The sequence below is a fragment of the Oryza brachyantha genome, chromosome 1 (genome assembly GCF_000231095.2).
Source record: "Oryza brachyantha chromosome 1, ObraRS2, whole genome shotgun sequence".
NCBI classification, from domain to species: Eukaryota; Viridiplantae; Streptophyta; class Magnoliopsida; order Poales; family Poaceae; genus Oryza; species Oryza brachyantha.
In genome coordinates, this window is record NC_023163.2 from 7,827,302 (window position 1) to 7,851,514 (window position 24,213).

Below are 24,213 nucleotides of genomic sequence, written 5' to 3' on the forward strand. Positions count from 1 at the left end.
CTGGGTTAAAGGGGCGCCCAATTGGTACTTCCTCTCAGCTGGCTCGCACCACTTCGAGCTCTTCTTCTTTCTCGCCCATCAAGAAGGCACTCTCCGCGATCTTCGGCATTTGTAAGAAGAATGGCGTGAAGATCAAGTCCAATGAGCACAAGATTAATCAAATTCTGCGGGACAGCCGGCATGAGATTCCTCCAGAGTCAGAGGATGAAGACTATATTGATCCCTTTGTGGCATATGAGGCTGAGGTGGCAGCTAGAGCAGCCGGCGCTTCTTCGTCCCGCACTCCTCACGACAGCAACAAAGACACCGAAGAAGAGGAAGATGAGGAGGCCGAAGGATAAGAAGATGACAACGATGAGGATGATGACAATGATGATGAGTGCTCTCATTCCCTCCTACAATGCTTCCTTTTTCGTGCCTTGATGCCAAAGGGGGCGAAGTTGTAGGGAATTGAGAGAGGTCACATTTATTTTCATGCCGACAGACTGTGTTGTAGGCTTGAATGATTGTTTAAACTTTTATGTGCTTAATTGTGGTTTAGTCTAAATTGTTATCATGTATGCTTGTTTACATTGTTGGCACATATCTAGGGGGAGCTAGAACTTATGATTCTCTGCTATTATTGTTGTTTTTGACATGACTTGACAAGTATTGTCATTAATCACGAAAAAGGGGAGATTGAAAGTGCATCTAGCCCCTAAAGCGGGTTTTGGATTATTAATGACAATTCTAGTCAAAGCTCTCTGCAACCACAAAATGTTAGCGCACATATGCTTTGGCTAGAATTGTCATTAATCATCCAAAACCCGCTTTAGGTGCTAGATGCACTTTCAATCTTCCCTTTTTGGTGATTGATGACAATACTCGTCAAATCCTATCAAAATCAACAATAATAGCATAGAGTAATAAGTTCTAGCTCCCCCTAGACATGTGCCAACAATAAAACAAGCATGTATGATAATAATTTAGTCTAAACCACAAATAAGCATTTAAAGGTTCAACAATCGTTCAAGCATACATGCAAAGAAAATAAAAAGACGAGCTAGCACTTAACAGTACAACCTAGCGACTCAAACGAACTGAAAGTAAAGATTGTCTTTAGGTAGGTGGGTGAAATTGAGAGGGGGGAGGCTGGACTGTCCGTCTCCAGGCACCAAAAAGAAATTGGTGACCCCTCTCGATTCAATACAACTTCTCCCCCTTTGGCATCAAGGCACCAAAAAAGAAACATGTAGGGGGAATGAAAGGATCACTCCTCATCATTATCATCGTTGTCCTCGTCCTTGGTAACTAGACACCTAGTACAATGACCCTATATAGTTGGAATATTTTTTACGTCCTCAGATTGAGAGATCGGGCAAAAAGTACGTTGGAAATTTGAAAACGGATTCGAACCAATACATAAGGTCGTGAGACGTCGAACCTTGTCGTGAGGGCGAGTTCTTCACTTCGAATGGAAGAATAAACTTGATGCACGACGGAGTTTTAACGGTAGAATCAACAAATCATCTCAGGGGGTTGAGAGAGTGCTAGGGTTTGAGAGAGAGAGAGTGATTGAGAGGAACTGACTCTTGAGTCGGCCTCTCAGGGTATTTATACCTTGGGGTCCGGACCGTCTGATCAGGGGCCAGACCGTCCGGCCGCCTGAGAAAACGTAGGCCGAAAGCTTTGGTCGGACTATCCGGCTGGGAGCAGACAGTCCGGTCTAAGCAGACTATGCAGAGTCAAAGGAGCTAAAGCGAGACTCTACGAGGGTTGTTGATTTTGTTTGAGAACCAGAACAATCAAGATTACATAACAATGATTCTCAACCAAAAATCAACCTTTTCGCAATCTAGAAAAACAGTTTTGGCAAATCACACAAGGTTTTCGCAATCTTTTTCACAAAACAAGGATGTTTGAAATTTTGTCTTGGAGGGAATGTTTGAGTCTTACTCCTAGTATTTAAGACCAATTCTATTTAAGAATTGACCTCTAGAAATACAAAGACTCGTGTTGTTCTACCAAATGCATGAAATTGAGTTAACTATTTAGAAGATAAACCGGTTTTCATGCAATGTTGCGAGAATCTAAGACATTTAGCTCATTCCTCAACTCACAAAACATCTTCTCATCTAATGGCTTGGTGAATATATCAGCTAGTTGGTGTTCGGTTCTCACATGGGTTAGGGTAATGTCTCCTTTAGTTTCATAGTCCCTCAAGAAGTGGTGTCGAATATCTATATGTTTGGTTCTTGAGTGTTGGACAGAATCGTTGGCTATTTTGATAGCACTCTCATTATCACAAAGGAGAGGGATCCTAGTCATGGTGTATCCAAAGTCTTGAAGGGTTTGTTTCATCCATAGGAGTTGACCACAACACACACCGGCGGCTATGTATTCGGATTCGATGGTGGATAAAGCTATAGAATTTTGTTTCTTAGATGGCCATAAGACTAAGGACCGCCCAAGGAATTAACATGTCCTTGAAGTACACCCGGCATAATCCGAATCGGAATAGCCTACTAGCTTTGGAGTATGAACTAGATATCTTAGGATTCTCTTTACGGCCATCATATGACCGTAAACACTAAGCATGTTATCGAGCCTAGATGCACAAAGGTAAAGGAGTGGACCAATGATAGAACGGTATACGTTCACATCCACATCCTTACCATTCATGTCGAGGTTGAGATGCCCATTGATTGGCATCAGTCTTAATGGGTTTGGCTCCATCCATATCGAACTTCTTGAGTACGTCCCTCAAATACTTGTCTTGCGATATGAATTTGCCGTCTTTGAGCTATCTCACTTGTAATCCGAGGAAGAACTTCAACTCCCCATCATTGACATCTCTTGGTCATAATTCTACTAAACTCTTCACTAAAGGAAATGTTAGTTGAACCAAAAATTATATCATCGACATAGATCATTCTTGAATTTCTTCGTGAAAAGAGTGGTGTCGGTCTTCCCGATTTCAAAGCCATTTTGGGCTAGGAAATCACGAAGGCACTCATACCATGCTCTAGGGGCTTGCTTGAGCCCGTAGAGTACCTTGTGGAGTTTGTAGACATGCTCAGGGTGCTTCGGATCTTCAAATCCCAGTGGTTGCTCCCTATACACCAATTCAGAGATTGGCCCGTTTAAGAAAGCGCTCTAGACATCCATTTCATTATAACCCAACGACACACTAGAACTGAAATTTAAAGAATGTCTTTAGATAGGTGGGTGAAATTGAGAGGAGGGAGGCCAGACTGTCCGGCTCCAGGGCGAACAGTCTAGCCGACACAGTCTGTCAACAAGAAAGAAATTGGTGACCCCTCTCAATTCCCTACAACTTCTCCCCCTTTGGCATCAAGGCACCAAAAAGGAAGCATGTATGGGGAAATGAAAGGATCACTCATCATCATCATCGTTATCCTCATCCTCGATATCTTCCCTTTCTGCCTCCTCATCTTCCTCCTCTTCGGTGTCTTCGTCGCTATCTTGAGGAGCGCGGGAGGAAGAGGCACCGGCTGCCCTAGCTGCCAACTCAGCCTCATAAGCCACGAACGGGTTAATATACTATTCATCTTCTGACTCTTGAGAAATCTCATGTCCGTTGTCCCGCAAAATCTGATTAATCTTCCGCTCATTGGACTTTATCTTCACGACATTCTTCTTGCATAGGCCGAAGATCGCGGAGAGTGCGCTCTTGATAGGCGAAGATGATGAAGAGCTCGAAGCAGGGCGAACTAGCTGAGAAGTGGATCCAACTGACCTTCCCTTGGATCCAGAAATCTTCAGCGCTTGAGGGATTTGAGGGCGTTAGGGATGATGCACACACTCCCCCTGAATGTAGAAACCGGTCACTCTCTGAATCATCATAAGAAGGAACGGAGCATAGGCTATAAACCCTTGGAGGGATCTAGCACAATCGTCCGAATCTCGTTCCAAATGTACTTCATAATGCTAAAGGGTGGCGCAGATGAGCGCATGCTCCAGAGCAGGGCGGCATGACGAACTGTGAGGGTTATCTTGTCTCCACCCTTGGGAGATAGGGTGGTCTTGATCATCTTCAGCGGCAAGTCGAAATGAGGGAGAAATCCTTTAACTGTGCCCAGAGTCACTTTGCTGCTGTCATACACATACAGCCTCCTGATTGTTTCTTGAGAGGGAGCAGGAGGTGAAGATCAACCTTCGAAAGATCTGAAGCATGAAGCCCAAGGATGGATGCAAACTGGGAGATAGTGATAGAATACTCAATTTCTTCTATCAGCCATCTAACTTGCTCCTCTGAGCCATCATCACTATCCTCAAAGTAGGCCCTGGCATAGAAACTAGGAATTGCCCAATCAGCTCCTCACTCCAGTTGTGCTCCATCCTCATCAGGGTATCAATGTTCTTTTTTTGATGACAAAGATTAACAGCGGTCTTCACCACCTAACTGGTTTGCTTCTACATAAACTCCCAGTGGCAGAGGCGTTGTGGCAGGGGATGCGCAACAGCGGCTGAGGGTTTGGTGGGGCAAAATAGATAGTTCAAACAATAGAGGTAGAAACAAACTGGAATCCTTCCCATATAAGAAATAAAAAGATAGAGATCAAAGAATAGGATTGAAGTCCATGCGAATATAGGATTCGTATGGGATTTGGATACGTAGGGAGAGGAGGAGCTCAGCCAGGGCAGGGGGCTAGGGGCGTGCACAGCCAGGGATAGGGCCATGGCCATATGGGCAAGAGCAATGCTGGCTGATCTAGGTTTGGTACGAACCCACACGAACTCGGTCTTTCATCCCACGTTTTCTATAACTTTGAACGATTTTTATTCATTGAATTGCATTTGACACAATGAAATACAAAAACACGCTTTCACGGTACTAACGACTTGCTCATTGGCTGAAACGCAAAGGTCGATTACTACAATCGACCAATCGATTAGGTTCTAAAGTATCTATTGGTATATAAGAATGTCATGTTCACTAGATGCATTGTCATGTGCAGCGAGAAAAAGAATGGTTTATGCTTCTTACCTTCTTGTCGCCCAATACGTCTTTCAGGTACCGAACGGTGAACATGTACATTGTTGCAACAGTCAGGTTCCACTAGAGCTTGTTCAATAACTTAACATGCTCTCTGCTGAAGGAGCTGTCTGATATGCAAAGGAAGTCCTTAACCTGCAAAAAGACAGCTCAATTGTAAGACAACTAGTGGCAAGTTGAACAGCAAATGCAAAAATTGGTCAGCATAAGAGATGTGCAGAAGTGGAATGAACCCTACCAGTGGCGACCAAGTCTCCTTATACTTGCAAAAATTACTCAGACAAGCTGCATCTCCTTTTTCGGCACATTCTCCATGGATAGGTACTGATCAATTATGTAGACAGTGAGGTACAGGATCTCTGGCATGAGCGTAAGCCTGTAGTGCACTTCGATGAGCCAATCAGTCAGGATTGCTCTCATTCTTGGATTAGCCTAGAGCCTTAGATATATTGCATACACATGGATGCCACTAATTGTCCAGGACCGTTCAGATGAAATTTTTTAGTAGTTTGACAGTTCTTAGAAGAGAACACGACATAGTGATAAAAATCAAATGAAAAGACAGCATTTGAATATGACATTTAAAGAACACCACTGATTAACCCTTATTGTGCAAAGATGGAGTAAACAGTACGCTAAATTGATAGCTGGAACCCCTTTCTGGGCGTGCAGCAACAACACAATTCACTCACAGGTCATTTTCTTCAGATTCAGTGTGCAATCAGATTTCATAAGGAAAGATCAAATCGTAGTGAAGAAGACATACAGAATTGTGGCTCAACTAATCCGGTGTGGTACTCCAAAAGATCGTTCCATATTGGGCTCAGGACAATGGTACACTGAGCAGCGTAGACAGCAGCGGCTGCTATCACCGATAGAAAAATGCTAGCTCAGCATAGAAAAATGTCATGTTCTCCAACTGCATTAACAGAAAAGGAATAATAAATTTTACACACCAATTATCTATAAGCATCTGCAGCGAGAAAAGTAATGGACTTTGCTTGCTACCTCCTTGTCACCCAATGCAGCTTTCAGGTACAGAACGAGGAACATGTACATTGTTGGAACAGTCAGGTTCCACTGGAGCTTGTTCAGTATGGACTTCTCTGTCCTCAGAACCTGCTCTTTGCTGAAGGAGTGTCTGATATGCAAAGGAAGTCCTTAACCTGCCAAAAGGACAGATCAATTGTAAGACAACACGGCTTGTAGCAAGTTGAACCAGGGTATTCCTAACCGCGCAAGCCGCCAAAACCGCGGTAGCGCGCTCCCGCGGATCCCGCACGGTAACCGCAAAAACCAGGATGAATTTGAATCCAAAAAATTTGAATTTAAACTCGCGCGGTTTTCGTGGCTTACCGCGCGGTTTGCTGCGGTTACCGCGTGGTAAGCCACGAAAACTACGGTATCTATTTACTGGGACAACACATGAGAACAGCGGTTACCGTGGCTTACCACGCGATTTTTGTAGCCGAAACCGTGGTTACCGCGGGGAAACCGCGGTTACCGCAGAAGACCGCGGGTGTGATGTCAAATGCAAAAAAAACTTTAAAAAATCTTAAAAAATACATGAAAAATAGGAAAATATTTTGTGACTATATTTATGACAATAGGACATGTTATAGGGAAAACAAGAAAAATTTCACATGACATTTTCTAAATTCTTAATATTGCAACATACAAACATACACCGGCATATCACCCTTCACCAAATAATTCACTCCAATAACAAGTAATAATAATTTTATTTTGATTGTTGCGTTACAACTATACCTACTACTCATTATTACGAATAAAACTATTATGTACGTCCTAAGATGTATGTATAATTTTTCTCTATACATATTTTTCATATATCTATCGTTGTATATTTGTATTTCAATATTATATACCCTAGTGTCTAGTGTAAATTAATAATGACTCAACACAAAATATTCTTGACCATCTTCCTATGATATATTACTTGCAATAGGTTATTTTTTAATTTTGTTTCTCGAAATACTCGTTTATGATTTTTAATTACGCTGGAAATATATTTTTTCATTAATTTCTTTGACAAAACTACACTATATATCAACATATACCACATATATTTTTTTCATTAAATTTCCTCAATTTTTTTAAATTCTCCTCAAATTCAAACTCGGTTACCGCGGCTTACCGAAACCGTGCCTCCGCGAAGAACACGGTAACCACCGCGGTTTTCGCGGTTTTGTAAACCCTGAGTTGAACAGCAAATGCAAAAATTTGACAGCATCAGTGCTGTGCACAAGGTGCAATGAACCCTACCAGTGGTGCCCAAGTCTCCTCATACTTGCTGGCTATCAACATGGCGCTTACTCCGACAATCTGCGGCTCCTTTCTCGGCACATTCTCCAATCTCCATGGATAGGTTATCACTAATCGATCACTCTTCCATCAGAATGTGGCGTAAAAGAAGTGGACCAAAATGGAAGCTATGCTCACCTCAATGCTCCTGTAGAATCTGTAGATATCTTCGACGTAATCAACCACTGTCAGCATCAGAAGCCTGTGTTCAGATCAAGTTCAGCAAAAAAGGATTCTTCAGATAAAAACTCCTAAGCTTACATACAAACGCACAAACAGCATCAAGCAACACAGAGAGTCAGAGATACCTGCACTTGGTCAGAAACGAGGTGAGCGTGTGGATTGGTGCCTCCGGGAGGACGGATTCTCAGAGTCTGAGCTGATCAGAATGACTTCGGGCAAGGGCTGGACGGATTCTTGCTGGTTGTTGAGCAACCGTCGTGGTCTTTGGCCTCCTGACAATCTTGGCGGCGTCTGCACGAAGTCGAAATTTTAGAGCAGAAACAGATAAAAGCGCCAAATCGCAAAGGGAGAAATCTAGTAAAAATTAAGCACGGTACAAGGATGAACTAATAATACTCATGATGAAAGCATCCAAAACAAAGAAGCGAAATTGAACGAACAGGTGAAAACTCAGGATTTTGGAAAGGTTCCAAAACAAAGAAGAACAACATCGCGGCATCTCCATATTGAAAGAACCAGAAATTGCTATGAATTCACGAAATCTACTAAACGCAACAGCTATCTGCATCCACTACGGGCACATGTGTTCCGATCAAAAATTGGGACCCATGCTCTCTTTACGCCGAATTAGAACAAGAACCCACAAGATTTCGCAATCAAGCGTCGATCAGACTAGAGTCCGTAAAGAACCCGCAATAACACATCATCGATCCAAGAGATCCTAAGGGCCGCCTCCGGACAAGAAACCTACGAAAGCAAAGAAACCACGCGACGGTAAAGAAGACCCTCCCCACCGCACCACCGCCACCATGAGAGACCAGCAAGAACACAGCAAAGAACACCGCGAGGAGATGATAGCCTCACCGTGCTTGGGTTCCCGAGCAGGAACATCTCCGGCGCCCCGCCTGCCTCCTCGACGCCATCGCTCGCGGCGGCTTCAACCACGGAGCAACGCACGGATCAACGTAGCGTCCCCTCCTCACCTTACCTCGCCTCCTCCTCACTCCGCTCTTGAATTCTCCTCCCTCCCTCCCTCCCTCCCTCGCCTCCTCACTCCGCTCTCGAATTCTCCTCCCTCCCTCCCTCCCTCCCTCCCTCCCTCTCTCTCTCTCTCTCTCTCGATCTCCCCCTCTGCTCGACGGCGAGAACTCGAGATGGTTTTGTTTCGGGAGGAGATCGACGGGAGAGGCTTGGTTTGGGCTGTGGCTTTGTTGGTGATGCGATTTTGGGGGAAATTTTCCCGTGACGTGTCTCCAACGGTCATATTTTTTCTATTAATGGAAACCGATGGCGCAATGGAGGCCCGTCGGATCGCTGATCGGACGGTGGGGATACGCCTTGATGAGTTTTTTTAACCGTTTAAACGGCAATGGCGGCGGCGGGGTTGGTCGGCGAGAGGGTGGGGAGGAGTCGGCTTGGGGGCGGGGTGGGGCGGCGACGGGCCTCGTCGGCCAGGGAGGGCGCCGCCGCCGCCGGTCATGAACGCCACCGTCGACGCCTCCACCAGAGAGAGAACGAACGAGCTTGAGAGAGAGAAGCAGTGAACACGGGAGAGAGAAGAGGGAAAGAAGCAGGCAGAATGTGTATTTTACCTAGGGTTATTTCGGTTATAATTCTTGTTGACCGGTTGACAATATTTTTTCTTGAGTAAAAAAATTCGAAATGGTCATTTGAGAGGAGCAATACCGGATACAAGGTTATTTTAGAGAAGCCCATAGTTTGGAGACCATTTGAGCGAAGCCACTCAGTTTCGTGGCCTAAATAGCAAATTTTTCCCGACAAAACATATACTACCATATTCCACCTATTATATATACTGTGTTTTGGAGTCCGTGCTCTAGTTAGCTGCAAATATGTAGACCACTAATATTCTCTCCTTTCTCTTATCCCCTTAAAATATATTTATAGTTTGCTATTATACCTACTCTAATAGGATATATGTCATCAGATAGACCCATAGAAATAACTTCAAGCAGAAACAATAATACCAGAACTTTATGTAGCTAGCATACCAGAGCACATGCAGTAACAATAGTAACAGAAGAAAGACAAAGAGTGGTCACTTTTTTTTCCTACAAAGGATGTCAAGAGATACAAATCGCTGTTCGGGAGTATGGAAGAATATTCTACTAGGGGTTCTATATTTTGCTACAATTTCCTTAATAATTACTCCCTCCATTCCTTAATAATTGATAATGGGTACTATTCACTCTTGATGACCACTTTTTTAAAAGAAAAAAATACAAACACTAGAAATGATACATGTTATTAAAATGGGATGTCTTAAATATAAGCATAACATTCTTTGGTCAGTAATCATAATGACAAAGTTAAAATTGTTAGTTATTAAGAAACGGATGGATTATGTGTTCTGCCTTGCTTGCTAGACTTTGAAAGTCCGATCGTGTGCTGAAACACTAGACGAATTTGTTGGGAAAAAAAATTGCTGCAACAACATTCGTATGCTATTTATGTTTGAGCAAAAGCCAAATTAGCGGAATCAGTGAGCAGTAGATGGGATCATCGAACATGCGCATGCTTTAAACTTCATGAGAATGAAAAGAAAATTGACCTACATTCATAAAATGTCTGCTGTTTCTAAATGGGCCTACACTCATTATCAAAAGACTGCCCAGTGTGCCAAGTAAGCATAGCTTCAAGGAAAATTGACCATCAACTCCAAATCATGAGCATATATACAATTGAGCATGAGAAGATATTAGGACGTATCAAATTTTAGTGTAAAATTTAGTATCTTATAATAATTTTTACACTAAAATTTTAATATCTTTCAGTACTTACTTAAGAACTGTAAGATTGCTCTATACAATTTGGCGTGCATTGACAGTGAAGCCAAACAGGATGAATTTGGAGCTTAAGACAACACAAATTCATCTATTTTTGGATGAATTTCGATAAAATACAAACAATATCGGTACAAGTTCAACAGTTCACAACCCCCAGCGAACAACAAGTAAACAACCTTCGCAAGCATTTGTTCGACGAACTAAAACCCGAAGCAGACCAGGAGTCCCCGCCGGTAAGGTGCGGCCGCGTCGTCGTCGCTCCGGTGCGGCCGCGTCGTCGTCGCCGCTCCGCACAGCAGGCGCTTCATGCCTCTCCTCCTTCGCCACGGCGGCCTGGCTGCACCGGCGCGCGCGGGCGGCGCGTACGGGCTGTTTTCTTTACGGTGCGCGGCGGCGGCGGCGGCGGTGACCACGGGGCCACGCAGCGGTGACAGTGACCGCGCGCGGCGCATGGGCTTGGCGGCGACTTCCCTGCGCACCTTCTCCAGCGCGGCGGCGAACGGGTCGAAGCCCCCGTGCTTGCTCCTCCGGCTCGCGAACGGGCTCCGCGACGACGACGGCGCCGACGCCGTAGCCGCCTTCCTGGCCGTCGGCGACGTCGCGGCGGAGGGCGCGGCCGACGCCGAGGGCGTCTGCAGGCGCGGGGGCAGCTTCAGCGGCCTCAGCACGCCTTCCCGGAACAGCTCGTCGGCGAACGCCACCGACACGTCGCTGGAGCACGCCCGCACCCCGGCGGCGCCACCGTCGCCGCCGTCGTCGTCGTCGCCATCAAATCCTCCCAGCTGCTGCTTACCTCCCGCCACCGCCGTGGCGAACTCAAATCCTCCGCCTCCGCCGCCGCGGCCGTGATGCTTGGGCAAGGTGGAGACGTTGTAGAACAGGTAGAGCGGCGCGCTGTGGCGGTGCGAGAAGGACGACATGAGAGAGGCGGCGAGGTCTTCCATGGCCTGCGTGCGATGGGAAGGGATGGATTTGATGCGCGCGCGCGAGGAAATATATATATGGAGACAGAGTGGCGCGGTGGCTTCGAAATGGAGGGAAATGGCCTCATTTCCGGCCCAAAAATGAGAATTTTGACCACAATTGTTTACAACCTAATTAACCAATGTTGATGGCTAGCTAGTTTCCTTCAGCAGATATTATTAGCTACTCCTAGTAGATAATTTGGATTCGTCAAATGTTGTGAAAATAATTGAGACAGATGAAGCAGTCTTTGATTGTTAACCAGCGACCAATGGCGGATATAGCCAACGAGATTATGGGATCTAAACAAATTAGATAAAGTTCCAGCCTTCTTTCTTAATTTTTTCCATAAAATTTTAGAGAGTTTTTTTTGTGAGGGCTCCAATAACTTTAACGACGGTAGCGGAGGCTCGAGCTTCACCGTCCTCTACTATATCCGCACCTGCCAGCAGTCTATAAATGCAATGTACTTCGTGTGAGCTACTCAACTTGCTGCATGAGCAAGCGTGCGTGTCTATATTCATGTTATCTTGATAGGTTTAGGCCAGAATAATTAAAACTAACTGCCAGTCCGTCAAACATACCTAATGAGACATGATATAAGATGATGATGAATTGATGATGGGCATACATTATCAGAGTTTCACGCGAGATGGCGGCAGAGAATGGAAGCATTTGTCTGGAGCCCAAGAAATGTGGCTTGAAATCTGGAGGAGGCTGATGCATTATGCCATTATTATTGTGGATGGATCAGTGGCAGGCAATGTTAAGCTTTACCCAGACTCTTTAAAATAGCGTGAAGCTTTCTTATGCTAGCGGAAAGATTGATTTGGCGGGAGCGCAGAATGTGGCCTGGTTTGTTTAATCAAGCATCTTAATGAACACTGGGTTTCGGCTACACCGTGCTTGGGCTAATTAATTGTTCATGGAGCTTTGCTACTTCCTGAAATTTCCCCAAATCTTAGTAACATGCTTCCTGGATGTTGGAAACTAGCTTCCAATAATCATCCAGATTTACGTCAAATGGCAGCAGATTCACAGGTAGCCAGCGTCCGTTCCAACCTAGAAATCGATTACAGGCATGCAAATAGCAAAAAGCACCAGTGCAATGACGGGTCCACCGTCCACGCATACATAAGCACATTTCTTAGGAGTTAGAAGCAATACTACCAATTGGTACGATTTAAAAACTGGAACAAGTTGGTATGACCTTTTTCAGATGGCATGAACAAGACAAAAGAGAACCCAAATGGATTATTGAAACAATAATGAAGTATGATATACCTCTTTTTTAACATTTAAAAGAAAATGGAGACGGGGCAAAGATGATAAACGGGGGCCGTATTATAAGACCACAATTGCTCTACCACCTGTTAAGAATCAACATAAAACTTCACATCTATTTTCTAAATCGTCATTTTTATCAAAACACGTACAATGAACACTTCCGATTGCAGGCCAAGGGGCAGTCCTGATGGAACTAGACCATGCCCTTCTCTAAAGCTCTGGAGCACTTTGAAACAGGGAACTTGTCTCTCTCTTTCGTTTCTTTGATCTTTTGTACAAAAACTTCTTTACTTAATTCAATCCCACTGTCACGTGGAATTCACTAAAAAATGATGGTACAACTGACACGGTTAAGGCGGTTAACTGCCTCCCTTCTGCTTAAGGGTAATCTTGTCTCCTAAGCTGAGTGCTATTCCCTGGGTCTTGCTCCTTATTCTGATGTAACCACTGAGCTTGCCATCAACCTGCTTCTCGATGCTGATGTTTACCAATGCATCTTCGCCAAAAACACTCTTTGCATAAAGGTTTGCGGCGAGAAAACCACATTCTCCGTCAAGCGCAGATCTGATATCAAATAATGAATTAGAAAAGTGGTTGATGTATCAGCAATCAGACAAACAGTCTATGGTACTTGGGTAGACCTCAGGAAGAAAGTATAGCACAAACAGTTTTCCAGTTATCTGGCTAATACAAACTATGTCCCATCACAAGTAGTTGTTTAAATGCATGTTTAATTCAAAAGTAATTATTGCCCTTCATTGACATATCTGCTTGCAGTGCAAGATTGTAAGCATTGCTTGACAAGATGGGCAATTGTTCACATTGATGCATGAAACAGATAGTCCAGTAGTATAATCTGGTTAAAATTGCTGGGGTTTTCCTGTGTAGCCTTCATGAGAAAGGCTTGAATGAAATATATATATATATATATATATATATATATATATATATATATACTCCATTTTGTATAATTTCATAATGATTTATTACTCCTACCAAAGAAGAACTTGAAATTTTGCAAGAGCAAGACTCCAACTCTCTAGAATTTACAAGCAGAGGTTGGACTTTGTCTATAGAAAAGGACTGAAGGATTGGCATCCAACAGGAATTGCAACTCCAGAACCCTACATCTCACCTAGGGAAATCAAATTCTACATTACCTGCCTTGAGTCAAGTAGCCAGGCCACTCAAATCCATGTCAAGGTAATTCAAAAATGATTATAAGCATGACAGAGATTTATGGTAGCCAAGGAAACTAAAATAAGCATTATACGGACATATTTGTATGCGAGTACATGTTAAGCAAGCGAAATTCTTGCCAGGACTGCAAATCAACATGAAAGTACAGTTAAAGAAACTTACGGTGGTGTTAAACACTTCATGTTTGTTGACTTAATGATATGATCTAAAAATTCCTTCTCATTCTGAATAATGGTATTCACTGCAACCTGGTGAATGGTAACAAAATCAAGTTAAATGGTGAATTAAACAAAAAGAAGTAGAAACACCCATAAAATGGTACATAGTATTCCAATTCTAATGCATTTCAGTAATCGGGACAACCAATGCCATTCAGAAGCGAACACAAATTAAATCAAACAAATCCAACATTGGTCCACTGAAATATGACAGTTCATGGTGCAACATCAAAAGTAACCCCAAACTAGATCAATCTGATGCATGTTAATAAAAGAAAGAAACTAACAATGTACAATTTTCAAAAGGCTTGCTGACTTCACAGGAAGAGATCAGTGGCTGAAATGCTAGACTATGACTTAAAGCTTAGTTATCCCATCAGGTGTTGCTTGGTGGAAATATACAAACTATCAGAAAGGCATCATAGATGGCAGTCAATGGAACTCAATAAACAGATGCGGTCCAGATTAAGGAACAAGCTAGTATGTTTAAGCTAAAGACTATTGCAAGCATAACTATGGGCATGTAGATAGGGGAAAAAAAGTGCAGTAAATGAGCCAGAGAGGAACTGCCTATACAAATCAAGAAAAAATAAACTGCAAAATTGGATGGAAAACATCTTGCAAAGGAAACTTAGCCAAATTACTTCAAAGTATAAGAAGCATGTACCTTGTTTTCCCACTCAAATTCTGCCCACATGTTCCGGAAAGTGACATCAGCGCACGTCGCTGGTGAGATATAATCCATGATGTCAATGTGAATATCATTTAGCACAACTACAGATCGCTCCATCACATTTGAAGTTTCGTAAACTATGTTCCCAAATATTACTCCAGTCTCCGTCGATGAAACCTTGATATTAGCACGGATTTGTTTGCTTGACTCAGGAGCCAATGTGTAGTTCTGGGGGCGATCAACAAGTTTGAGGTCCCCCATTGTAGCCAATTCTAAGCACAAGTTCTGAAGTGTCTCTTTCGTACGGTTAATGATAGTAACGTCAAGTACGATATCATAATGATGAACTGTCACAAATGCTTCAGCATATACAGGATCACTGAATCCAGTCAACTGAAGAATGCGATTAAGTTTGCTTGCATCATCTGCGTCTTTGGTGAACCCACCAGTTGCAGCCTTCAAGTCATCTTGGACCTCATCTTCCAACTCAAGCTGGCTCATGCCCTAGGAATCAAAGTGTCACACTTTTAACAACAAAGAGACAAAAATAAGGCAGCAATTACCGTTTTACTGCACTCTGAAACTGGAAAGGGAAAAGGAAATCAACCAAACCAACACATAACATTTAAAATTTGCTACTTTGATAGTTTCCATGGTCAACACTAAGTGCAAAACTCTCATGTGGCAACAGTGTAATTTATCACGCACAATATCATTGTAAAACTGTTCAAGTAATATCATGCTTTACCTATACGTGGCAACTGTTCAAGTAAAAGGCTTGTCTAGAATAACTAGCTTCTCAGAACTACTTTCAGATCAAAATAATTTGATGTGTGAACATAACAATAAAACCAATATAACACATCTAGAATTGCATGCTCAAACAAGATTGCCAGTTCAGAACAGAATGCCAAAAAAAAGGACAGATAAAGAACAAGAACAAACACTGCATCATGCAGAAATGAGGATGTCAAAACACTTGCTCAAAACATGCTGAGTGATATATTACTGGGAATAAAAATGACAAATATTTTCCCAAATCGTCGACCATTTAACTCATGTCTACATGCTATGGGTATTAACAAGTTCTGGTATATTCTTATGGGTCAGGACTTGCTCAAAACATGTTGAATAATAGTTTGTCACAAGACAACTAAGGATTGTACACTTGAGCTTGAGTTGCATTGATGTTTTTTAGTAGCTTAATAGGTACAGGATTGAAAAACTGATTGTTTGCACAACAATGAAAATTCTATTAGCCCAAATGTACAGCATGATATGTACTCCATATTGTTGACAGCATGCAACTAAAGTATTTGGCATTATTAAATTTGTAGCGTGAAACAACAATCATGGATTACAATATTGGTGGAGTAGCTGTTAAAATTATAATTGCTTCAGCACTAAAGATTATGCTGCCTATTATCCTCAAGAGAACAAGCAAACAAAAGAGCAAAAGCAACTAGAGCTAAGTTATTTCTCTTACCCTTCTGCTCTTCAAGTGGTAGAAATCAATAAGATCATCTGGTTGAGCATGAGAGATCTGTGCCTTTGCCTTCATCTCCTCTGTCTCCCGGAACTGCTTCTCAGCAAGCATCTTTGCAAAGCTCTGCCTACATGACTGTAACCAGACCTTCCTGACATCATCACCAGTATTGCAAAGCAACCTCACACAAAGCACTACCCTATCATATGAATCATTGTCAATTGGGTGCGGAAGGTATGATGATTGTCCCAGCTGCACAATGGATGTCATGATCAGCAACACCCCAGTACAAGCCTTGTTCACTTCAACCTTTGATGGCTGAACCTCCTCCAGCCTCAATACAAGTTTGGTCAGGGTGCAGGAAATAACGGCAGCCAAGAAGAAATCGCCTGACAGAATGAGTGACCTGAGATTCAGGTTTGATGATAATGACCCAGGAGCAACTGATGGGGTAGAAATGGACTCAGTAGCAGCACTCTGTGTGGCATAAGTGCCATCTGCAAGAACAACAGGTCGCCTAGAAGACACAGTGACAGAATTCACCACTGGCTGCGCTGGCTTGGCCGAGTCAGTTGCCTCCCCTTCCTCTGATATCGTGTAGAATGGTAGATCCCCTAGGCATTGCTTAATGGTAGAAATAGCATTCTCAACCTCTGATAACGAGAGGGAGTACTCCCCAAGGATCCACAGGGCGCATGAGCATACACGGGATGCCCGGATCTGATAGAATGTATCGATCAACCTCTGGATCATGGATACACGCAGCTTTGGATTTGTCTCAATGATCTCACGCACAAACAACACAACATCAACTGCTGCAGCAACATTAGTGTCACCAAGGAAATCCATGAGGAGGTGCACCACCGACCCTGCCACCTCTGGATACTCCACGGCACAGGCATGGATCGCCTGCACTAGCATCTGGCGGTATTCACCACCCTTCTCAAGTTCCCCTGCCTGTGTCTTGACCACCTCCTTCTTGAGGTAAAGAACTACCTCCTCCACATTACGAGCGGTGAGCAGATCAAGTACCAAATCCAGCACCTTCTTCTTGACATCCAAGTTCGGGCTGGCGAGCGCCCGCAGCACGTCCATCACCACATCCACCATCACATCACGGTGTGAGGTGCGCAGCTCATTCAGCCGATCCAGGACAATGAGCTTCACATTGTTGTCGCTCTGCGACGATAGCAACTCACAGTATGTGTTTGCAGCAGCACGCACAGCAGTGGGTGCTGAGGAGAGTGACACAAGAGCACCAGCGCACTCATACACAACAGCCGCGCTGGGAGATGACAGAAGGGAGATTATGATCTTGATATACCTCCCCTTGTCGGCGCGGTTCGGGGAACGGCAGACCTTGCGGATGAGATCGACGGCAACCATCTGCAGGACGTCAGGCCACTCGGCCACGCGGTCCGCATTGGAGAGCAGGTGCGCCACGGCCTTCTCCTGCGCGCAGGCGCAGAGCATGAGGAACGCATTCCGGCGCGCGGACGCGTCCTGCTCCGAGGCGAGGACGCGCTCCACGAGCTCGGGCGCGTCGGGGATGAGCTGGTCGCCGTGCGGGAGGCGGTAGATGGCCGAGATCGCAGAGAGCGCGTGGCGGCGGATGAAGTGGTGGCGGTGCTCGAGGTTCTCGAGGATGGACGGCACGAGCGGCTCCAGCACCTCGGGCTCGGAGAGGCGGCAGAGGAAGCGGAGGGTGGCCCCCCGGATGTACTCGTTGGGGTGCTGCAGGTTGTTGCGGAGGTTCTGGCAGATGAGGATCATCTCCGGGAGCACCCTCCCGGAGGCGTCGCGCTTGTCGATGATCTCGAGGTAGAGCAGCAGCAGCTTCTGGATGGTGTGGTCCTCGGAGGGGAGCACGTAGCGAACGACGGTGATGAAGAGCTGGGGGAGCGCCTCCCCGTTGAGGAGCAGCATGACGGCGCGCTTCATGGCGTCGACCTTGGCGGCCACGTCGCTGCCCTCGAGATCCGCCTTGATCTCGCTCGCCATCGCGGCGGAGCCCTTGTCGAAGTGGACCAGCAGCGTGCTCGGCTTCTCCATGGCGCCGCCGGTGGGAGAAGGCGGCGGCGGCGGCGGCTGGATCTGAGGGGGACGGGGGGATCGGGATCTGGATTGGTGGGTGGGGGTGGAGGCGGAGCGGGAGTGGTGGTGGAATGGAGGAGAGAAGGGGGGAGGAGGAAAGGAAGGCTAAAGAGGCCTTTGTTGCGTCGGTTTTAAGGATTTTGGTTGATGCGCGTTTGTTGGGGTTGGGGAGTACGGGTGGGGAGAGTTTAGGCTTGAGATCCGCTTAATTATGGGATGGGCTCATGGGCCGGGCCGAGAGTTGACCAGCTCTGCTGACTTTTTTGTTGGGGCCGTTGAGTGGGAGGGTGGGCGGCCCATTTGTGGCCCGTTTCTATTTTCGGTCCTTTGGATTTGGATTGCGTAGCATCCTCCGTCGAGAGTCGACGCATCCTACCGCTCATGGAGACACATATGTGCTCCCCCTTGAGACTGATTGTTTTCTGAACGCTGTATAGATTGCCTACCGTTTAAGCTATGGCCGATAGGAATTTTTTGTCATGCGTAAATATGCCGATCTCATCACTTACATAACTCGATTAGGATTATATCAGTAGCCATATGCCCCAGTGTTTTTTTTCTTTTGGAAGAGAAATGTGCACCTATTTTTGTTATCATGCAGAAAAATATCGGCAAAATTTGCTACGGGGCATCGAAAAAATGTGTAATTAGCTGGTGGACACCGTAAGATCACGAATTTGCTATAGGGCACCACAAAAATATGGTAATTAACTGATAGACACTTCGACCATTATTTTATTAATTTTGGAGTCAAAAATTTTAAAAATGACGAGATTGCCCTCGGTAGCCTAGTCGCCGCCGCCCTCGCCGCAGCTGGGTTGCCACCGTCGTCGCCTCCCTGTAGTCTAGGTTTCAGGTATGGTGTAGCACCGAGACCAACTAGGTCTTGTTCGACTGGACCTAGTCCACATAACGGGTTGACCACGGAGGGTAATCTCGTTATTTTTAAATTTTTTTACTTCGAAATTAATAAAATGATAGTCGTAGTGTCTATCAGTTAATTACCATATTTCTGAAATATAGTGTACTGCAGCAAATTCGTGATCTTAAGATGTACACCGGCTAATTACACGTTTTTTCGATGCCCTATAGCAAATTTTGCCAAAAATATCTTATCAACCCTCAGAACTGAAGCAATATATACGCAAAGAGGCAATTAAATATCTCTGGTATAAAGTATACAGCACTCTTCCTGCTCAAGCAGCTTCCAATAAAACTACAAACAAATCAAACAAATCTCATAATTTAATTAGGATTTAGGCCCAACGAATTAAGCGAGCAGCTTTAATCAAGCTAGCGCCATGTGCATCCACGTGTCAAACTACAGTTGCACCACCGCGAGGAGCAGCGCCGTGGCCGCGACCACCAGCAGACCAGACCCGAGCCCGGCCAGAGTCTGGCCCGCACCGCTGGTGCTCGGCGCCGCGTCGTCGTCGTCGCCGTCCGGCGTCGCGGTGGTCGACATGTCGGCTGGCGCGCTCGACACGTTCTTGGGGTGGCTGAAGTCGAAGGCGGCAGGCGGCGCGCCGGCGGCGCCGGAGGCGGAGGAGGAGGGGCCGGGAGCCTCGGCGGCCGGCGGGCGGAGGTCCGGCGGGAGGCCCTGGCCGTGCGCGACGGTGATGGCGAAGCGCTGGCCGTTCTCGCACTGCTCGCCGTCGTAGTTCCCCGAGAAGAAGTAGGAGCCCCCTTCCCTGAGCAGCGGCACGGCGACGGTGACGGCGTCCTTGCTGAACTCCGGCGCGGCGGCCGACCACTCGACGGTGTCGTCCGGGCCGGAGTCGTTGTAGTCGCAGCTCTTGTACAGCGTCTCGTTCCTCGTCTGCACCACCGAGTGGTTCTTGTCCGTGTTGAATACTGCAGGATCGATCAGCAGCAAGCAAAGCATGTCAGAAACTGCTTCAGCTTGATACAGTACATAGATTTCAACCTGAGATTTGCAGGAATTTTATAGATGATTGAAGCGTTTAATAAACGAGATTTGCAAGATAATTTAACATAACTAGTTGACTACACTTCAGCAGTTGTTGTTCTGTTATTTCACGGTTATAATTATGATGTGCTTAGAGCAACCACCGGTTGGTCGGTATAGTGCGCATCAAGCTTTATGCAGTTGGCATGTTTTTATACTGAAACCGGTTCAGTCTTTCCAACGCAAGCATCGGATCAGACTAACAGAAGTGCTGGTTTTGGATCTCAATGATCAGTTGACGATCATCAGATGACAGAGTAAAATATGCGCTTTTCAGATTCCAAGAAAAATCACACTCCAATTTGATGCGTGACATGTTACTATACACAATACTCTTCTCTGCCAATGTTCTTCAGATGATAGGTCAAGATGATCATCAACATGGTGGCAGCAACCAGAAGAAGTAGGGATTGATGTTGCTGTATTGCCCACTTTCCCCCACAAGCCATGTGCATGGTGAAATTGAGAAAAGGTGGCTGCTTTTGATAGCTGATAGTGACAGTGATGCAGCCAATGAACGGTTGAGAGCGAGCTAGGGAGAGGAAGCAGATTCCAAAGCTTGTTGAGGTAACTAAATGGCATGACAAGCTGGCTCTGGAACTAGAAATTAAGAACAGGATGGGCCATCTTCAGACTTCAGCTACTCATGTCTTCTACCAGATCTTGCAACCGCATCTTTTCATGCATGCACGCACGCATTTGTGCCCAACTTAGTTTCAGGTTTCCAGAGTTCAGAATTCAGAAATAAAGGAAAAATAAGAACAGCAGACTGATTAACGTAGCTGAAACGACTCAATGGATACATGATGGGAAGAAAAGGAAAAAAGTACAGCATGCAAGAAACATAATGCAGAATCCAATCAAAGAGAAGCTCAACAAATTCAGTAAACATGCATACGGAGGAGCAGCAATATACTCACTGAGGAAGTCTCCGAGGCTGAAGTTCTTGCCGTCGGCCCACTCCTGGTAGTCGACCCCGGGGAGGGTGAGGCCGTCGTACCAGCCCTTGTCGTCGCCGACGGTGTAGTTCTTGTACGCGGCGGCGCCCGGGAGGACGGCAGCGGCGGCCACCACCACCACTACCACTACGAAGAGCGGCGAGAGGTTGCCTCCCGTGGAGGAGATGCTCCTCCTCATCGTGGCCTGCGGCTAGACTGGATCGACCGGTTCTTGCTCTGCCCTTTTTCTTTCTGGAGCTTGCTGGCTGCAGCTTTATAGAGTGATGGGCTGATGGCCGGAGCCGACCGGGTGAGAGATCCAGAGATAGAGAGGAGAGCTGCAACATGCAATTGGTCATTTATCTTTTTGTCACTCTTACGAATATTTATAACAAATTTGTTACTGGATCCGTATATTATAGACTTATAAAATTCACGTGTCATAAATAGCAAGTGACAAATTTATTTTGACTACTCGTAAGAGTGACAAAAAGTTAAATTTTCACCTACAAGCAAGATGACTTAGCAGCTATAGGCGCGCCTGATTATATATGGCGTTTTAGGCAAAAAAAAAATGTTTTCACCCTAAACTCAAAACCACAACATGGCAGTATGTTTTGATAATTTTTAAAACTGAATAGATTTTTTAGACTATGAAATTAGTTCAGGTCATTGCTTCAAGGAAACTACAACCAATTATTAGCCAAATAAATGTTTGCAAATTACAATATCACAGCTTGATTGAAACAAAAGATAATACATGTCGCTAAATCTTCGTGTATAGTTGGTGAGAATTTGCATAACCTATGTTTTTTTTCCCAAAGTTTTTATAAGATTTGTGCAGTTATTGTTTGCCTCGAACCAGGATACATAATATTGGAAATTATCGCCACCGACTAACATCGAATCAAAGCCGAAGTGAATATTGGAGGGTAGTTGATAAAATCATGAAGACAAATTCCTATTAATTTCCATGGGCATGTAGATGGTTTTTCACTTGTGTACTCGTATGTTGTTCATGTGTTTAATGGCATGAATTTTTTCAGATAATTAAGCGAATGATAAGAAATGAAACTTTAGTTAGGTCTATACTAACGAAACATGACTAATAAAATTTTAAATCCAGATGGCGCACTCTCCATAGACGATGGATGTTGAGTGTAACTAAGTTCATGGCAATTATCTAAAAGTACAAAGGAGTTAGTCAAATATTAGAAACTTGACAAGTTCAGTTTTAAAAGTTTCTCTATGATTAACTAAAACATTTTTAAAAAGAAAATATATGACGTATATACACTCCTATTTTTCGCTTTTGTTTATGGTGATAAGTCAAATTTTAAATTTTAAATATAGAGTTAATTTTAGATTTTTCACCACAACCAACCTTAGCATTTAGACCGCTAAAAATATTTATATAAAAATCTTGTTAATAAATTATTTTTTATTTATAAATATACATACGTCGGGGTGAGGGCAATTTCGGCATTGGGAGAAAGGCCCAGTCGTGTGTAAGCACGCACCATGGAGCATATCGGCGTCGCGCTGGCACGGCGATAAGTGGCGGTAGCGCTGCATTTTTATTTTTATTTTTTTTGCAGCGGGCATGTGAGATGAGCCTTGCTTGGGTCAGAGCCTCCAGTCTCAGAGAGGGGAGAGATGGATGGATCCGTTTCGGTTGCGGCGTCGCGTCATCGGATCTGCTGCACGTCCCGCCGGTTAGTTTTCATCCCTCTCCATGCACATATCCAGCTGCGTATCAAACAAAAGGCCTTGTTTAGTACTAAAATTTTATTTCAAAAATATCACATCGAATTTTTAGACACCTAAATAAAGCATTAAACATAGATAAAAAAACTAATTGCACAGTTATATAAGAAATCTTGAGATAAATCTTTTGAGCCTAATTAGTCCATGATTACCCATAAGTGCTACAGTAATCAACATGTGCTAATGACGGATTAATTAGGCTCAAAAGATTCGTCTCGTGGTTTCTAGGCTAGCTGTGAAATTCGTTTTTTTATTCGTGTCCAAAAACCACTTTCGACATCCGGTCAAACATTTGACGTGACACTTCTCCCAAAAAATTTTTCAATCTAAACACCACCAAAGTAGGGGTATATGGATATACCAAGGCCGGTGCAACATCTGATCGACACGCGCCCAGAGGAATATTTGTTCACAGCCTACAAGGAGCTCGAAAGAGTGCAATATTAAAGTCCTTTTTGGGGGTTTTAAAGAAAAAAACCAAACAAAATATATATTTACAGACAAAAAAAATTTATGAATAAAACTTTTATATACATGTTAGTAGCTATTTAAAAGTTAAATATGAAAAATAAACTACAATAAAAAAATGAAAATTACTTCTAAATTTAAAGTTAAAAATTTAAATTTTGGTTTATAAGTATAATCAAAAGCTCTTGGACTCGATAGATGATAGTGTTGCTCGAGCTTAGCATTGCTGGCTCCCAAATGGATCAGCGGTTTACGTATCACCATCAGTTCATGTCCTAAATTGGGGGCATCTATGGCTGTTTGAAGATCGATAAAGATATCAGCAGCATCTATGGCCATATGCAGGGATGAGCATACAACATGGACACGACGGGTACATAGATAGACTAAGCGAAGATGAATTAAAATATGGAGGATGGCATGGAGCACAGCTGTGATCTGTTCCGTGCATCTGTACCTGCTTATCAGTACTGCAGCTGAATATGCTCTTGACTGACAACATACGTGTGGATGCCTTCATGCTATTGTTTAACATGCACCAAATCATTGCTAGTTCCAATTGTTTTCAGTTGATTCCACGGCTTAGCTGGCCTCGATCTCAATTTTTCTTAACGGAAAAGACAAAAAGGACATGTAAACCTCTAGGTATGAGTGTATGACTGATAATTAGTACGTAAATTTTGACTTCAGAGATTTTCTGCAGCTGTTCTACCGACATATCTGTTGCATTGTATGTCCAGATATGCAGTATGCAGAGCTGCCAAAGGACCAAGGATAATAACAATAGACTCTTCTTGATTGTCTCCTATGGAGCCATCTTGTAACTGAACTGCAAC

General features: G+C 44.3%; 2 protein-coding genes and 1 long non-coding RNA gene across 3 annotated transcripts; all 3 read right to left on the reverse strand.

Annotated features, from left to right (window-relative positions):
• Positions 1–5,652: 5,652 nt before the first annotated feature.
• LOC107304380 lies at positions 5,653–7,524 on the reverse strand. Its single transcript, XR_001550447.2, has 4 exons — positions 7,463–7,524; positions 7,286–7,395; positions 6,008–6,165; positions 5,653–5,918 (listed from the first exon to the last, which is right to left on the reverse strand). It is a non-coding gene; the product is annotated as an uncharacterized LOC107304380 (long non-coding RNA).
• Positions 7,525–12,531: 5,007 nt separating this feature from the next.
• LOC102714776 (coatomer subunit beta-2) lies at positions 12,532–18,255 on the reverse strand. The gene is made up of 4 exons (XM_006644007.3): positions 16,142–18,255; positions 14,650–15,159; positions 13,927–14,012; positions 12,532–13,128 (listed from the first exon to the last, which is right to left on the reverse strand). The coding sequence occupies exons 1-4, from the start codon at positions 18,191–18,193 to the stop codon at positions 12,924–12,926; spliced, it is 2,853 nt and encodes a 950-aa protein (XP_006644070.1). The 5' UTR covers positions 18,194–18,255; the 3' UTR covers positions 12,532–12,923.
• A 1,121-nt stretch (positions 18,256–19,376) lies between these two features.
• Positions 19,377–21,415, reverse strand: LOC102709045 (blue copper protein-like). The gene is made up of 2 exons (XM_040526634.1): positions 21,125–21,415; positions 19,377–20,089 (listed from the first exon to the last, which is right to left on the reverse strand). Exons 1-2 carry the CDS (start codon positions 21,339–21,341, stop codon positions 19,557–19,559), a joined length of 750 nt encoding a protein of 249 aa, XP_040382568.1. The 5' UTR covers positions 21,342–21,415; the 3' UTR covers positions 19,377–19,556.
• Positions 21,416–24,213: the final 2,798 nt, after the last annotated feature.

What these genes read in the sequence shown, in the direction of transcription:
- LOC102709045 (XM_040526634.1), bottom strand. Translation starts at nt 21,341, where the DNA reads ATGAGGAGGAGCATCTCCTCCACGGGAGGCAACCTCTCGCCGCTCTTC. An exon ending in CAGCCTCGGAGACTTCCTCA is followed by an intron (nt 20,090 to 21,124) that starts GTGAGTATATTG and finishes TCGATCCTGCAG; the next exon opens with TATTCAACACGGACAAGAAC.
- LOC102714776 (XM_006644007.3), bottom strand. Translation starts at nt 18,193, where the DNA reads ATGGAGAAGCCGAGCACGCTGCTGGTCCACTTCGACAAGGGCTCCGCC. An exon ending in ACCACTTGAAGAGCAGAAGG is followed by an intron (nt 15,160 to 16,141) that starts GTAAGAGAAATA and finishes TTTGATTCCTAG; the next exon opens with GGCATGAGCCAGCTTGAGTT. An exon ending in AATTTGAGTGGGAAAACAAG is followed by an intron (nt 14,013 to 14,649) that starts GTACATGCTTCT and finishes ACCATTCACCAG; the next exon opens with GTTGCAGTGAATACCATTAT.